General features: G+C 40.3%; 2 protein-coding genes across 3 annotated transcripts; both read right to left on the bottom strand.

The window, feature by feature from the left end:
- Window positions 1-462: 462 nt before the first annotated feature.
- On the bottom strand, window positions 463-2,686 carry mplkip (M-phase specific PLK1 interacting protein). The gene is made up of 2 exons (XM_034614505.1): window positions 2,266-2,686; window positions 463-578 (listed from the first exon to the last, which is right to left on the bottom strand). The coding sequence occupies exons 1-2, from the start codon at window positions 2,590-2,592 to the stop codon at window positions 465-467; spliced, it is 441 nt and encodes a 146-aa protein (XP_034470396.1). The 5' UTR covers window positions 2,593-2,686; the 3' UTR covers window positions 463-464.
- Window positions 2,687-10,577: 7,891 nt separating this feature from the next.
- Window positions 10,578-15,059, bottom strand: inhbab (inhibin subunit beta Ab). Of its 2 annotated transcripts, XM_034613808.1 has the most exons (3): window positions 14,575-15,059; window positions 14,127-14,541; window positions 10,578-12,333 (listed from the first exon to the last, which is right to left on the bottom strand). In XM_034613808.1, the coding sequence occupies exons 2-3, from the start codon at window positions 14,512-14,514 to the stop codon at window positions 11,546-11,548; spliced, it is 1,176 nt and encodes a 391-aa protein (XP_034469699.1). In that variant the 5' UTR covers window positions 14,515-14,541; window positions 14,575-15,059; the 3' UTR covers window positions 10,578-11,545. The 2 variants fall into 2 exon arrangements, with proteins under 2 accessions (XP_034469699.1, XP_034469698.1); XM_034613807.1 differs by having other exon boundaries at window positions 14,127-15,059.
- Between the last annotated feature and the right edge of the window lie 32 nt (window positions 15,060-15,091).

Here is a 15,091-nt window from a genome sequence, read left to right as displayed (position 1 = left end):
TACAATAGAAAAATTTAATTGCACTCAACAACGGAATGTCGTAGAGACTTGCAAGTGGGCTCCGTCACACATTACTCATGTTTCAAAATAAAACAGAGGAACAAACTCCAGTTTAAAAGTTTTTAATTTTACAACCTTTTTACAAACTGATTAAAACATGTGAAAAATAATCAAACTTTTTGTTTAAATGTTTTCTTAAAAAAACATCTGTTCATTTAGAAAACTGTCAAAGTAATGATCCTAAATTAAAATCAATCCTGAAATAGAGAAACAAAAACAAAACCTGAACAAAAATAACACAAACAAAACTTATGCACAACCAACACAAAGTAACAACACCACCTGATGACAGTCTGTTAACTGATGTTTATTTCTTTCCTGTCAGGACATCTGTTGTTCCTCTTCATGTTGTGTGTCGTCATCATCATGTTGTGACTGTTATGTGTGTTGTCAAGTTAATTGTGTCATGTTGTGTGTCTGTTGTGTGCTGCATCGGTTGTTGTCAGTGGCTGCAGATGTCTCCATGGATCTTGAACCATCGATGGACTGAAATATTTTTCCACTGACGCATCTGAAGACTGAAAACACAAACAACAAAATCAAATCATTAATCATTTAAGGTAAGCACATTCGTACTAGGGCTGTCAAAATTAACGCGGGATGATTAACTTGTGGAATTAAGGGTTCATTTTTTAACACACTAATAGAATGAGCCGCTCCATGTACCCCCCCACCCCACTCGCTCACTCAGAGACACACGCAGTGAGATCACAGCTCGTGCACCTGAAGCAGCCGCTCAGTGACTCTGTAGAAGTGAAACACAGAGTTCCTCTGGTCTCAGCTGCTTCAGGATCAGAGCAGAAGCTGGTTTGTACCGAGCTGGAGTTTCTGTGTCCTCCTCCACTCGGCTTCACTGGAACTAATACACACTCATCACTAGTTATCAGGACCTGATCAGCACAGGAACTCACTGAGTGTTGGTTTGATTCCAGTTTATCAGACTCATTGAAACATCATGAAAATGACTCGTCAACATGTTCAGTTCAACACGAGACGCTCAGTCAGGACTCAGTGTTAGAATGAGCGACACGCAGACACGATCCGACTCCATCGACTCAGAACCAAACACACGACCGGACGTTTGTCACCTGAATCCTCCCAATAAAACATGAACTGTGAACCTGAACCAGTTCATCTGCATGAACTGAACTGGGAACTCGTTCTTTTTAAGTGTGCACTGGCTCAACACTGCTTCTACAGATGGGCTCAGATTCAGATTTCACATTTAATTGTGTAAAGGTTTGGTGGTTTGTTTGATTTAAAAAGAAAAGAGTTTTATTCATCCATCCTATATTTGCTTTAAAAAAATTGTTCTTTGAGTTTAATAAATAAAAATGTTCTAAATCACATCATCCTATGTTTGCTCAGAGGCAAAGCAAAGAGACAGCCACATTTAATTATGGTGTGGTATGTTTTAGTTTGATTTTATTTTTCAATATTAATTACTCTATCATTTGGACTTGTCATCAATAAAAAACAAATGTTAAATGTATATATCCACCATCTGTCATTTATCTTTCCGTTCCCACAACAATATACAGAGTAAAATGGGGATTTTTCGGGCATTTACAAATGGTGATTAAAAATTGTAATCGTTTGACAGCCCTAATTAGTACATAATATAATAAACTACATAAAAATAAACAATAATATATGAACACGTCGTAGGATTAGGGTAAAATATATCTTCTATTGTATCTTCTATATTAACAAGTTATACACACAATCAAACACAACTTCAACGTGATACAGTCTTACACAACAACATCGTACACACACAATGTACAAGTATCAGTGATTTAGTTTCAATTCTAAATTCATGATCAGCGAGTAACAAATTCAGAGTTGATGTGAAGATTAAAGTATTTCATAGTTTCACATATTAACGTACACATACATGTTGATCATATGAGACATGAAGACTCTATACAACATGTGTCTCTATGAATGAACTCTGTCATTTATATGTTTAAATTAACATCAGTTTTTCATATTTAATTGTTTAACTTTATTTACTCTCCTCGTATCAGAATCAACGTGCACGTTTCCTCTGTGAATTATCCTGCACGTCCCCTTTAAGCACGCGGACAAGCACGCCCACATACTCTTCCACAGTTAACAGTTAACCATAACATACACTAACCCATAACCAGCTGATCAGCCGTTTAACCAGGTTAGTTAACCCACAGTAGCTCTTGAACTCACCTGGAACTTCTGCGCTGAACCGGGACTGAAGGACTGAGGCCGCCGGAAACCGTCGCCTCTGCTCCGCATCTGTCCTGGGAAGCACCGGGATCCGCTGCCGAACCCGACGGGAGAACCGTCCCAGTATCCTCGACCGGACCCCGGAGAATATACCGGGGAACCCGGAGAGTAAGCGCCACAGCCCCGGGGTGAAGCTCCTCGATGTCCGGAGCCTCCATACGGGGAGCGAGCTCCGGGGAAACCCCAGCTAGAGCCGGGGGAGGGAAACCTTCCGGCCGGCCGCGGAGCTCCGGGACTCCGCTGAGGTCTGAACGGGCCACGGTTCATTTGAGAGGCAGAACAACAATCGGAGATTCGGAAGAGACGGGGAACCGCCAAGAAAACCAACCGGAACCGGAAGTAAATACGCTTCTCCTCCTGGTCCCTGCAGCGACACCCAGCGGCCTCTTCTTCTTCTTGAGTGTTTATTGGCGGTTGGAAACCAGCTGGACTGGAGTGTGGATCAGTAGATTGGCGGTAAACAAACAAACAAAAATATATAAAAATAAACAAAAATAACCTTAAATTAAATTCTTTCCTTAAATCCTGTTTCTCTTAAATAGTTGTTCAGAAGATTATGTATATTTTTTATGTCTTTCCTAACAATTTTTTTTTGGTGATATTTTGCATTTCGTCTTTTAATTCTGATATTAATTCCTTTCTTTGTTCATTATATTTATTACATTCTATTAGTACATGAGTGACAGTTTCCGGTTGTTTACAGTATTCACAGAAACCGTTTGGGTGCTTGCCTATTTTATGAAGTGTATCGTCTAATCCTGTATGACCACTTCTCAGACAGGTAATGACTTTCTCTCTTCTGCTCCTCTAACCAGTGCATACATGTTTTGGAATTTTGTACAAATGTCTTCCTGTGTTGTTTAAATCCCAGTATTCTTACCATGTTTTGTGAGTGTATTCGTTAATGACTGTTTTTATTTCTGCTTTGCTTAGTGGTACCTGATTGTCGATTGTCATTCGTTTTAATGACTGTTTTGCTAATATGTCTGCCTTTTCATTACCTTCCACTCCCATGTGAGCTGGAACCCATATGAAGGAGGTATTGCACCCTCTCTGATATAATTTGAGGATAATATGAAAAATGTCATTGGTAATATCTTGTCTGCATGATGATTTTATTGCTCTTATACTGGCAATTGCTGATAAACTGTCAGATGCTATGATAATCTCATTGGCCTGGCTTCTTTCCTCCGCCCACTGCAATGCAAATAGAGAACCCAGTAGTTCTGCTGTATAAACTGACATGTGATCTGACACTCGTTTTCTAATTGCTATGTCTAACTGCAGAATGAAAAAAGTAGCACCTGTACGCCCTTTTTCTGCCTTCTTTGAAGCATCTGTGAAAAGTTATAGTTTATTCCGATATTGATCTATATGGTTTTGTACTACTTCGCACTTCTGTACCTTCTTGTCTTTGTCTTTCAGCTTTTGCTGCAGACTGGTGTCTATGGATGGTAACACAAATTCCCATGGTGATATCAATGATATTGGAACAGTAGAACTGATGTTAATTTTCTTTAATCCTACATCTTGTGCTTTGGGGTTTCCTATCCATCCGAAACTAAAACATCTGGTTTTGTTATGCTCCCAACATTCCTGTCAAACACCTTTTGTGGGATGTGATTTATTATGTCCTTTTAGATTTACCCAATATGCCAACATATTTTTCACTCTTCTTATCCTTAACGGCATCTCACCCATCTCAACTTGTATTGCTGCAACTGGTGATGTTTTAAATGCTTCACTGCAGATCCGGAGAGCCTGAGCTTGTTCCACATCTAGTTTTTTAAGGTTGGTTTCTGCAGCAGACATGTAGGCTATGCTTCCATAATCTATAGCTGCTCTAAGAGCCCGATAAATATTCAACAGTGCTGTTCTGCTAGCTCCCCAATCTCGCCCTGACATACATCGTAGTATATTATTTATCTTCTTGCAGTTATTTTTGACTTTATCTATATGTTCCCACCAGGTAAATTTTTCAGCAAAGTGAACTCCAAGAAATCAGAAAATATAAACCTGTTTTAGTGGCTGTCGATGTAATTGAATTTGTCCTGGTTTGTGGCATTTAGTAACACATATGACCTGTGATTCTTCTATTGACATTTTAAAACCCCATTTATTTGACCATTCCTCTACTTTATTTACTGCAGTTTGTATTTAATTTTTTAAGTACTCCAAATTTCACCCCCTAACCCAGAGTGCTCCATTATCTGCATAAAGTGATTTCCCTATGCTTTGCTCAATCTGTTTAAAAACATCATTACTCATTAAATTAAAGACTATTGGACTACAGACACTACCTTGTGGGGTTCCATTTATTACTGCATATTTGTTGGAATATTTTGTGCCCACTCTAACTTATATTGTTCTTCCAAATAGGAAATTTGACACCCAGTTGAACAATTTACCCTTTATGCCTAATTCATGAATTTTGATAAGGAGTTCCTCTTTCCATAGCATATCATATGCTTTTTCAATATCTAAGAACACAGCAATAACCATTGGATGTGATGGATCTTTTCCAGGTTTAATTATTGGAACTATTACTGACTGCTTCCAACTTATTGGGATTTGACCTGTATCCCATATCTTATTAAATAATCTTAACATTACTTCAAGTGTGCCATCATTCATATTATCTAACATCCTGTAACATACTTCATCTTTCCCTGGGCATGTTTCTTGTGCATTACAAATGGCTCAAAATTACTGAAAGGTAAATCCTAGTCTTCCTCTGTTACAGCCCTTTTATGTACTGTTGGTATTCCCAATATGACTCCTCTTACAAATTGTCTTTCTTCCGGCAGTGAACACTGCACTTTTTTGCCTTCTATCTTAGTCAATCTTATAGCTTTACCTTGTTGTGTACTGTCTCTACATGACACCGTCAATGCACCATTTCTCAATATCATGGCCCCTTTAATCTCATACAGCAGTTTATTTAGAGATTTAGTAAATTGAACTGGGTTCCACTCACCAAACGACGCTCCCTCTTGAGACTGTTTGATAATCACTTTATATTCTTCTCGCGGTCTTGCTGTTTCTTTTATACTATTATCCTAATTGCTTCCACTTTCACTGACGATTTCGTTAAATTTCTTTTTACGTTTTCGTCGACTTTAGGACCTTTGGTCTTCGGCACTACACCAAACATCACCTCTCCTGCCACCGACTTCAATTCCCATCTCACCTCCTGATCCGTCACTTCCCTCTGCCATCTCCTGACCATTCACAGCCCAGTCGTCGCCTCCGTCCACTCCCCCTGCGCACTTCTAATTGGCAGGCCGGCCTCTTCTTCTTCTTCTTCTTCTTCTTCTTCTTCTTCTTCTTCTTCTTTTTGTTTAATGGCGGGTGGCCCCTCCTCTGAGCCACATTCACACTGATGGATGATATTAAATCCATTACTCTGTTTAATCCTGTGAGTCCTGATCGTAACCTTGATATGACTGTTTGCTCTCTGCTGTTGTAAAGATTGTTTCATTCCTCCAACCTTTAGCTTTATTTGATATAGATGATCCTTTTCCTCTCTCGTTGTTTTTTCCATTCAGTCATGATGTTGCTCCTAATGACTGCCTATCTCCATAACTCTCTCCTGGTTTGAAGTAGGTGAATCTACCATTTCATTGCCCTCGATTCTCAGTGAGCTGGGATCCACATAAACCTGACTTCTGTTTAATGTCATCTGAACAGTGTCTCGTATATTTCATACAGAATATCTGCTCTGCTGTGGGATGAGGGTTAGGGGTTAGGGTGGGTAATGACACCAATGCTGCCCAGCAGCCTCTTCTGCTAACACGTTGTTTTATATTGTGAGTCAGAACTTGCCTTGTAATGTATCAGTGTGTCCGCTGAGGGCCGCTGTTTATTAAGACAGAGAGTTCACACCGTTCACACACACACACACACACACACACACACACAGTGATGAACACGTGAACTCTTCCTCCTCCTGATGACGTCGCTGTGAATACAATCTGAAACTAATGATATCGATTATAAATTTTAAGATATATTATATCATTATTTTAAATCATTTGGCTTCACTTTTTCTGAAAAAATTGAAATTTTTTCATATGAATGAGCTTTTAAATCTTTCTGTTTGATGATGTCACGTCACTGACACAGATGAGTCGTTGGTCGTCCTGACGACTGAACTTGGACTGAGTGAAGCTGTGGGTGTGATGAAGAGTCACAGTTTGTGGTGGAGGTGGTGTCGAGGTGATCAGGCCTTCCCTCAGCACTGACGTGTCTCGCCGCAAAAAATAGATCCTTCTCTCTGATTCATATGAAGACTCCTCTCATCACGTTTCTCTTCACACCAGCGCATCCGTCACACAAACTAAAATACAACTTCTTCAGTGACGAGATGAAGGGAACCACAAACAAACATTTACATTTATCAATACATTTATTTTATCAATGTCACTTCACTCATTTTGTCTGATTTATATATTTTTTTATTTAAAATTAATTTAAAAGATGATCTGACAGAGATTAAACTGAGATTAAAACCGAGGTGAGAATGGGGACATCAGAAGAGGTGGAGGGAGGATTGTCCTGCGTTCAATCAATCAATCAATCATTCAATCAATCAGTCAAATTTTATTTGTAAAGTCTCATATTCCCAGTTTGTCTCATAGATGTTAACAAGGATCAACTTCCTCTGTTCTTAACTCAACAAGAGTCAAACTACAGAGAAACATAGTGATCAGTGAATAAAGCTCAGAGTCACGTGTGAGGATCCTCTCCCAGGACACAAGTCCAACAGATGCTGATGGAACTGAACACATCAACACAACAACAGGATTCACTACATGAGAAGAACCAGTTTGTAACTTCATGTTTAAAGTGTTTATACATAATGTCTGATGGAGATGAAGGAGCAGAGGAACTGAGGACTTCCTCTCAGTGATGGTAGAAGATGTGAGGAGACATGTTGTGTATCAAGAAGTCTGGTTGTGATCATGGACCATAGATCATGATCCACCACCATGATCCATGGTCCATGATCACAGTCTGTGATCCACATCAGGATTCACGATGTGGCCACAGTCACATTGTCCAAACTGGACAAACTAAACATCTTTTGAGTTTTATGACAACAGAAGGCTACCACAGGTTCTACTTAGTGTTTAAAAGGGGACGGTGAGGTGAGGAGTATCAGCTGCAACCTGAAACTTCACCACTAGATGTCACTACATTCTACACACTGAACCTTTAATGTGAGAAAGAGGAAGAAATAAAATGAGAAGCTCCGTGTGTCATGTGTCCCCCGACATTCTAGACCTTCAGCAGCAGAACTAAGATCTAAGACAAACCTGGACCAGCTCGAACTATAACTTTATCGTAAAGGAAGGTTTGAATCTTCAACGTACAGAGGGAGTCTGCCTCCAGAACTGAAGCTGAGATGATTCCACAGGAGAGGAGCTTGATGCTGAAGCTCTGGCTCCTCCTCTGCTTTAGAGACTTTAGGGACGACAGCCTGAATTCTGGGAGCTCAGGGCTCTAGTGGTGATAAGGTACAATCAGCTCTTTAAGGTTTGATGCTGCCATATTATTAATGTAGGTGAGGAGGAGGGTTTTAAATTCTAAATGTAACAGGAAGCCAGTGTAGTGAAGCTAACACAGGAGACATGTGGTCTCTGGTCCTGGTTCTCTTCAGGACACGTGCTGCAGCATTTAGGACAAACTGCAGAGTCTTTAACGACTTCCTGCTGGAGCCTGAGAATAAGGAATTACAATAATCACGTCTGGATGGAACAAAGGCCTGGACTCGTTCTTCTGCGTCTTTTTGAGACATGATGTTTGAGATGTTACGTAAGTGGAAGAAGGCGGTCCTAGAAATGTGTTTTAAATGAGAATCAAAGGACAAATCAGGATCAAAGATAAGGGCAATGTCCTCTAGCACAGCTTCATCATTAGATAATGTGTCTCTGAGGTGTTTAGGGCCAAGTATCAGAACCTCTGTTTTATCTGAGTTTAATAAGAGAAGGTTTTTATGTCCTTGAGACATGAACTTCAGTTAATTGATGACACTGTTCTGGTTTTATTGATACGTATAACTGGGTGTCATCTGCATAGCAGTGGAAGTTTACTGAGTGTGTCCTGATAATGTTTCCTAGTGGAAGCATATATAATGAGAATAAAATGGGCCGAGCACAGAACCCTGTGGAACACCGTGGTTAACTCTGGTGCACACAGATGACTCATCATTTATCGATCTGGTAAATATGATTTAAACCAGTTTAGGGCGGTTCCTTTAATGCTAATGAACTCTTCTAGTCTCTGTAATAAAATGTGATGGTCAATAGTGTTGAATGCTGCACTGAGATCTAACAGGACGAGGACAGACACAAACATCTGAAGCTACTAGAAGCTCATTAGTGACTTTAACCAGGACTGTCTCCGTGCTGTGATTGGCTCGAAATCCCGACTGAAAGTCTTCACATTACTTTCCTGGAGAAACTCTCACAGCTGATTGGCTACAACCTTCTCAGGAGTTTAGACAGGAAGGGGAGGTTGGATATTGGTCTGTAGTTAAAAACCTTCGGGTCCAGGGTGGTTGTTTGAGAAGGGGTTTGATTACAGCTAGTTTAAAGGACTGTGGTACATCCTGATGATAGTGAGAGATGTATTGTGTTCAGTAATGAACTGTCAATTAGGGGCAGAATTTCTTTAAGTACTTTTGTAGGAATGGGATCTAAGATACAAGTTGTTGGTTTAGAACATGAGATTAATATGGTCAGATGATCACGGGTGATCAGGGAGAAGCTGTCTAAATAATTGGTAAGATTCTCAGGTGTTCTGAGATTTCTGTTCTTGATGGTGTATTAGTGCCAAATGAGGGCAGGAGATGGTGGATTTTATTTATAATAGTTAAGTTTTTATCATTAAAGAAGTTCATAAAGATATTGTTATTCAGGGATGGAGGGATACTGGGTTCGGTGGAGGTGTGAGTCTCTGTCAGCTCCAGAGCTGAAGAGAAACCTGGGGTTGTTTTTATTTTCTTCTATTAATGTGGAGTAGGAGGCAGCTCTTGCTTCGTGGAGGGTTCGGGTTAAAGTGGGAGACAGAGCTGTTGTGTGAGGCAGCCATATGCAGTGGTGCTCAAAAATGAATGAACTGCTCAAGATTAAAGTGAGATCACAACTAAGTTTAAATTGATCCTTTTTTGGACAGTAAACTATACTTTACCTTTACATAAACAGCAAAGTGAACCGTACACTCTGTACATATCTTATGTTATAAATTTATTAAAAAGAATGCAGAGTGTAAATGAAGTTGGATGTTGTATGCACGGTGGTCCTCCTTTCCCCACCCTAACCTAACCCCCTAACCCTAACCCTTTGACCTTGTGACATTTTCTGTCAACCATCCTCACATTTGGTCCTAGCTGGCCCCTACCACTGGCTCCTGATCATCGGCCCCTGACGCCCGGCTCCTTTACACATTGTCACACTGTTCTGGGGAAGATTGGGATTGACCACCGGCCTTCACCTTATGGACAACCCACTCTACCTCCTGAACGCAGCTAACTCTAACCCTAACCCACCTGGAATTCACATCAACTTTCACTGATAATGATTTCATATAATAATTAGTTTAAAGTCCTGATAGCATGCCAAACAGGATAAAGAGTTAACCTTCAACCACAATGCCACCTATTGGCAAAAGGAAACAACTGCTTTAACACTTTCATGTCCTCCTCCAAGGACATTGACCAAATCAGAACAGCCTAAAGACCTTGTTGATGCCTTATTGTGAATTTTGCGGGTTTTCACAAAGAAGCATGGCCATGGCAGCGTGGCAAATTTAGATCCCTGTGCATGAAGATTTAAAGTAGTATTGTAACTAGACCCCACATATTCAGATCTTTACCAAGCTTCACACATCTGATGAGAGTCTTGCCCTGAAGACATCTACTGGCTCATTTTGAATCACAATCATAGTGCCACCTACTGGTAAGAGGAGGTTATAGGCTGTATTTATTTAAATGTTACCTGTAGTAGGTAATTCTCATGTTACTCAGATTCAGTCACGTGAATCCTCAGATGTTGATGATGAAATATTGAAAAGTTCCAGAGTGTTCATCAAACCATGTGGTTTCCTCACCAATGCTAATTTACATTGACATCATTCATATCATTACATCATCAGATTGTTCAGTTATTTCCCATTTGATAAGATGAAAAAATATTGACTGTTAAAACATTTCGATTTTACCGTGATTAAAGTTCAAACATGTTTTTAAATGTTTATTTACCACAAGTCCCACATCACCACAGAAGAACAATAGGGTCATACAAAGAAAAGAGTTATATGATTTGATAATTTCAGTTTTTTAAAAATCTGGAAGAAAAATGAGACCAAACGATAAAAACGGACAGTTATTTTAATAATAATACATCGTATTTATATAGCGCTTTTCAAAGCTCTCAAAGTCGCTGATTAATGATGAACTGACTCACACACTTTAACGGATTCCCACTCATTACCTTACTCACACTTGTTTACCAACTCAGACTTGTGACTAACACTCGTTAGCAGACTAACACACATTAACTGACTCACACTTGTTAACGGACTTACACTCATTAAACAACTAACACACATTAACTGATTCACACTCGTAAAATGGAATCACACTCGTTAACTTACTCACATTTGTTAACCGACACACTCATTCACTGACTGACGTTTTCGTTTATATTTCAGAAAAATGTATCGTCTTCATCTTCAGCATCATCTGTCTTTGGCTCTCGTCTTAACCTTCTCAACTTTGAAGCTGATACAACATTTCCAGGAATCTTTACTTTTCAAAAATAATAATTATAATAATAATAACAATAATATATAAGAGTAATGTTTGGCTCCAACAGCTGGTTTAACTAAATTTCTTCAAGTAACATTAGAGATTTTTTAGACAAGTTGAACCAGTCATCAATACATCAAAAAGAATTCCCTCACATTTTCTATGACAAATATAGACCAAGAAACAAGCAATATAAAACAATGAAAAAACAACGGACAAACCAAGTATGAAGACAGGACACATTTGTTGCATAATATTTTCGGGTTGTTCCAATGTGGAAAACAGTTTCTCATAATAATAAAAACAACGTCATCACTAAACATAAATAGTTTTTTTAACAATCTTTTATGTGAAAGTGCTGATGTGATGTTTTTGTCTTCAAAGTGTTTCTAACGTCATGGTCAGCGTTTACGAGCAGCCGCACTCGTCCACGATCATGTTCTGAATATCTTTCTTGATGATTTTTTGCTCTTCGCTGTAGTAAAGCATCGACATGGCGCGCAGCCTCATTGGCACGCAGCAGGACTTGATATTTTGAAACGGGCCAAAGCCTCTCATGCGATAATGATTGATGACCGTTGAGTGGAAGGAGAGCGATGAGCTGCTAAGGCTCACCATGTGGTTCGGACAGTCGCCTTCACAGTAGTTGGCATGATAACCTGATGGAGCAATAATCCAGTCATTCCAGCCAATGTCTTTAAAGTTCACATAAAACTGTCTTTTACAGCACACACGTATCTTTCCATCACACTCCAGACTTCGTTTGACTCGTCGCTGCATCGCCTCCTCCTGAGCTCGGAGAGCCACCATGAGGAATGGTCGATGAGACTGATCTCGACCTCCTGCTCGCTCGCTGTTGGCAGGCATCAGGACAGGTGAAACTCCAGCCTCGACACACAGCGGACAGGAAACCCTCAGGCTGAGGGAGCTGCTGCCGCCATCCAACAGGTCCTGAACGATGTGAGGGATGGAGAGGGTGTGCCAGCCGCTACGACGGGTGTCCACCATCTTCTCTGAAACACACTCCTGCTCCATATCATTGTCGTGGTCATGCTGTAGCAGCCGCAGCAACACTTTGCGCTTCACTCGGTTTCCCTTTGACATTTTCAGAAAGATCCAGACATTGGCCTGTTCCACCACCGCTGAGCCACTGCCCTCCTTCGAGATGTCAAAGGTCATCATGTTCTGAGAGTCACCTGCACCAGACAACACAGTTAGCATGGTAACATATTAGCAGGAATTAACTTTATCCATCAGCATGAAGCTCTTTATTCATGACCATGAACATTAACGTTAGTCTGTAAAATCAAAGACATGATCTAAATGGTTAGGGTTACATTAGTTTAGGGTTGAGTTGGTTTCTACGTGTCCCTACAGTGTGAAAACTTTTCACTCAATCAGTTGTTGAAATATTCACTTATTTATTTAAGATTTGACTTTGACCTCTTAGCTCAGTCTGATCATTTAAAACGTACAGACGTACAGAGAACAAAACTTGGTTTAAGTTTGAAACAATCCAACTCTGATCTTCTCTTGAAGTAAACAACATTTATCAACATCAATGACCTTTGACCCCCTGTCTGAACTTCCTTTCATTTGAATGAACAAAGAAAATGTCATTAACAATAGTACAGTGAACTGGGCCGCTGCCTCTAAATATACTCTTATACTCATGAGCTGAGACACTAAAAAAAGAAGAGGCCTGATTTCAGGGAACAAGGACACTAGTATCCCCCCCCCCCACCCCCCCACCCCTGTGTTTAATTACCGAGGCCCAGATTCATCTGAATGAAATTATTCACGGCCTCAGACCACGCGGTATTCGAACCCCCCCCCCCGCCTCGTTACTGTCGGCAAAGCTTTTAATTAAAGAACTTTTCAGAACAGACAACTATTTATAGCACAAAGCTTTTATGTACATTTATGTAAGCAAACCAGTGACAGGACAGTGATTGGTCACGACTTTGTTCACATTCACAATAACATGAAAAGATTAAAAGCTGTTCCACTAAACTTCAGTTAATGATAATCATTAAAATAATGCACCAGATGTGTTCAGGTCTGAACAGATGAAAGAATGAATGAAAAGAAAGAAGCACAGGCTCTGTCTGACAAACCTAATAATACCCTAAGAACCTGTTTTACAGATTAGAAACCAGGGGAGAGGAGGAAGAGGTGAAAATAGATGCCACCCTCAGTATCAGTAAAATCAATTGAATTAGATACAAACATCCTCACCCCCCCCCCCCCCCCCCCCCCCAACACATTTGAACTCTTAACGGTAACAAGATGTAACAGATGTAACAGTCATAGATTTAACTCCAGAAAAAAGGTACAAAAGATAAAACCATTAATGATCAATTTTGATTCATGAAATACAGTAAACAATCTGTTTGATCACAGAGTTATTCCTTGTGATTAGTGAGCCCTCCTCAAACATTTCTACAAAATACTCTCACATTTCTTTCATTATATTGTCACTTTGTATTGTTTTTGTGCTGTACATTGTGTGAAAAGCTTTTTACCAACAGTCTATGTTCCGGGTGAAGTTAGAAAAATTTGTGTTCATCCTACCTGGTTTATCTGTTTATCTGTGAAGCATGAACCAGATTTTATTTTCTCGCACAGATTTTATAGATTCTTTATATTGTTGACATGTTTCTCTTATGTTTGAATGAATTATTGAACAGCTTTTATTTTTTCATGCATTACATGTTGACTATTTCAGAGGTCTGTTAAGTAATCAACACAATTTTCAGGCCCAAGATCTACTGTTTTCACTGTTTCTTCTGTTTCTACTGACTCAGATCTACAGGTTCACCTGCTGTCAATCAATTTCGTCAATGACTTGAAGTACAACAAAAAAAAATTTTAGCAGGTGAAGTCAACAGACAGTAGAAATAGTAATTAACTAACTGTAAACATGTTCCGCTGAGCTGGTGTAATTTGAAAGATGACCTGAAGGTTTATGATTGGCTGTCAGACTCACCGGGCTCTGCAAAGATGATGATTTCCGATGGTGGTTCAGGTGGTGTTGGAGCCCCAGGGGCCCAGCCCTCCTCCTGGATCTCAATGCTGCCGTCTTTGGTCACATGGCCCACGTGCAGCTTCTTGATGGCGTTGAGCAGCGCGGCACGAGGGACCGGCTGCGTAAGGTTGGGTCGGGTGCTCAGGTGCAGCATGTTGAGAATGTGACGCTTCACCGCCTCGACCACGTCACTCTCTCCTCCTGATGAAGAGATGTTCCTCTTCATTAGAGACAGAGAGCAGGATGGACAGTCACTGGAGGACACCAAATCGACCTCAGGAGCCGGAGAGACCGCCGGAGAGGAATCGACAAGGAGGATGACAGCCACAAAGAAGAACAGAGAAGACATGACAGGCTCTGGCTCAGAGTCAGTAGAAACAGTAGATTGAATGTCCGTCTCTGCTAAAGAGACTCACAGAATCCCTCAGATCAAATCCTCAGTGACTCAGTAGAGTCCAATATCAGTTGAATCAGTCAAGTCTCTGATGTTTGAAAAAGTGAAAACAAACAACAGAAACAGAGTTCTGCAAGAAACTGTTAAAAACCTTAAACTGTCAATACGTCTCAGGTTCTGGTTCTCACTGAGGTCCTCAGTCAGTTCCTGATTAGTTGATTGTTGCAGATCTGTTCCTAAATCTAGTTCTCTGAGCTTCTGTCGTTTCTATCTTGTCCTGGTGGTTCTAGTCCTTGGGGTTGTGGTAAAGGTGGTTCTGGTCCTGGTCTCAGACTGGTTCTCTATGGTCCTGGTGTCCGGTGCGAGGTCACTCTTTCCCTCTCTCTGCTAAGTTACTGTAATTATACCTCTCTGTCTGTTTAATCCCACCCTCTGTCCACAGAGGTATTTCCCTATGAGTCACACACACACACACACACACACACACACACACACACACACACACACACACACACACGCACAGTGAGTAAAC

Source organism: Hippoglossus hippoglossus, chromosome 17, assembly GCF_009819705.1.
Source record: "Hippoglossus hippoglossus isolate fHipHip1 chromosome 17, fHipHip1.pri, whole genome shotgun sequence".
In the NCBI taxonomy this organism is placed as follows: Eukaryota; Metazoa; Chordata; class Actinopteri; order Pleuronectiformes; family Pleuronectidae; genus Hippoglossus; species Hippoglossus hippoglossus.
Note: the sequence above shows the minus strand (reverse complement) of the source record. Positions and strands in the feature narration are given on the sequence as shown.

Bases quoted from the DNA above. Each gene is read 5' to 3' on its own strand.
- mplkip (XM_034614505.1), bottom strand. From the start codon at position 2,592: ATGAACCGTGGCCCGTTCAGACCTCAGCGGAGTCCCGGAGCTCCGCGG. The intron at 579-2,265 runs GTGAGTTCAAGA...TTGTGTTTTCAG, and splicing joins GTTCAGCGCAGAAGTTCCAG to TCTTCAGATGCGTCAGTGGA.
- inhbab (XM_034613807.1), bottom strand. From the start codon at position 14,514: ATGTCTTCTCTGTTCTTCTTTGTGGCTGTCATCCTCCTTGTCGATTCC. The intron at 12,334-14,126 runs GTGAGTCTGACA...TGTCTGGTGCAG, and splicing joins CATCATCTTTGCAGAGCCCG to GTGACTCTCAGAACATGATG.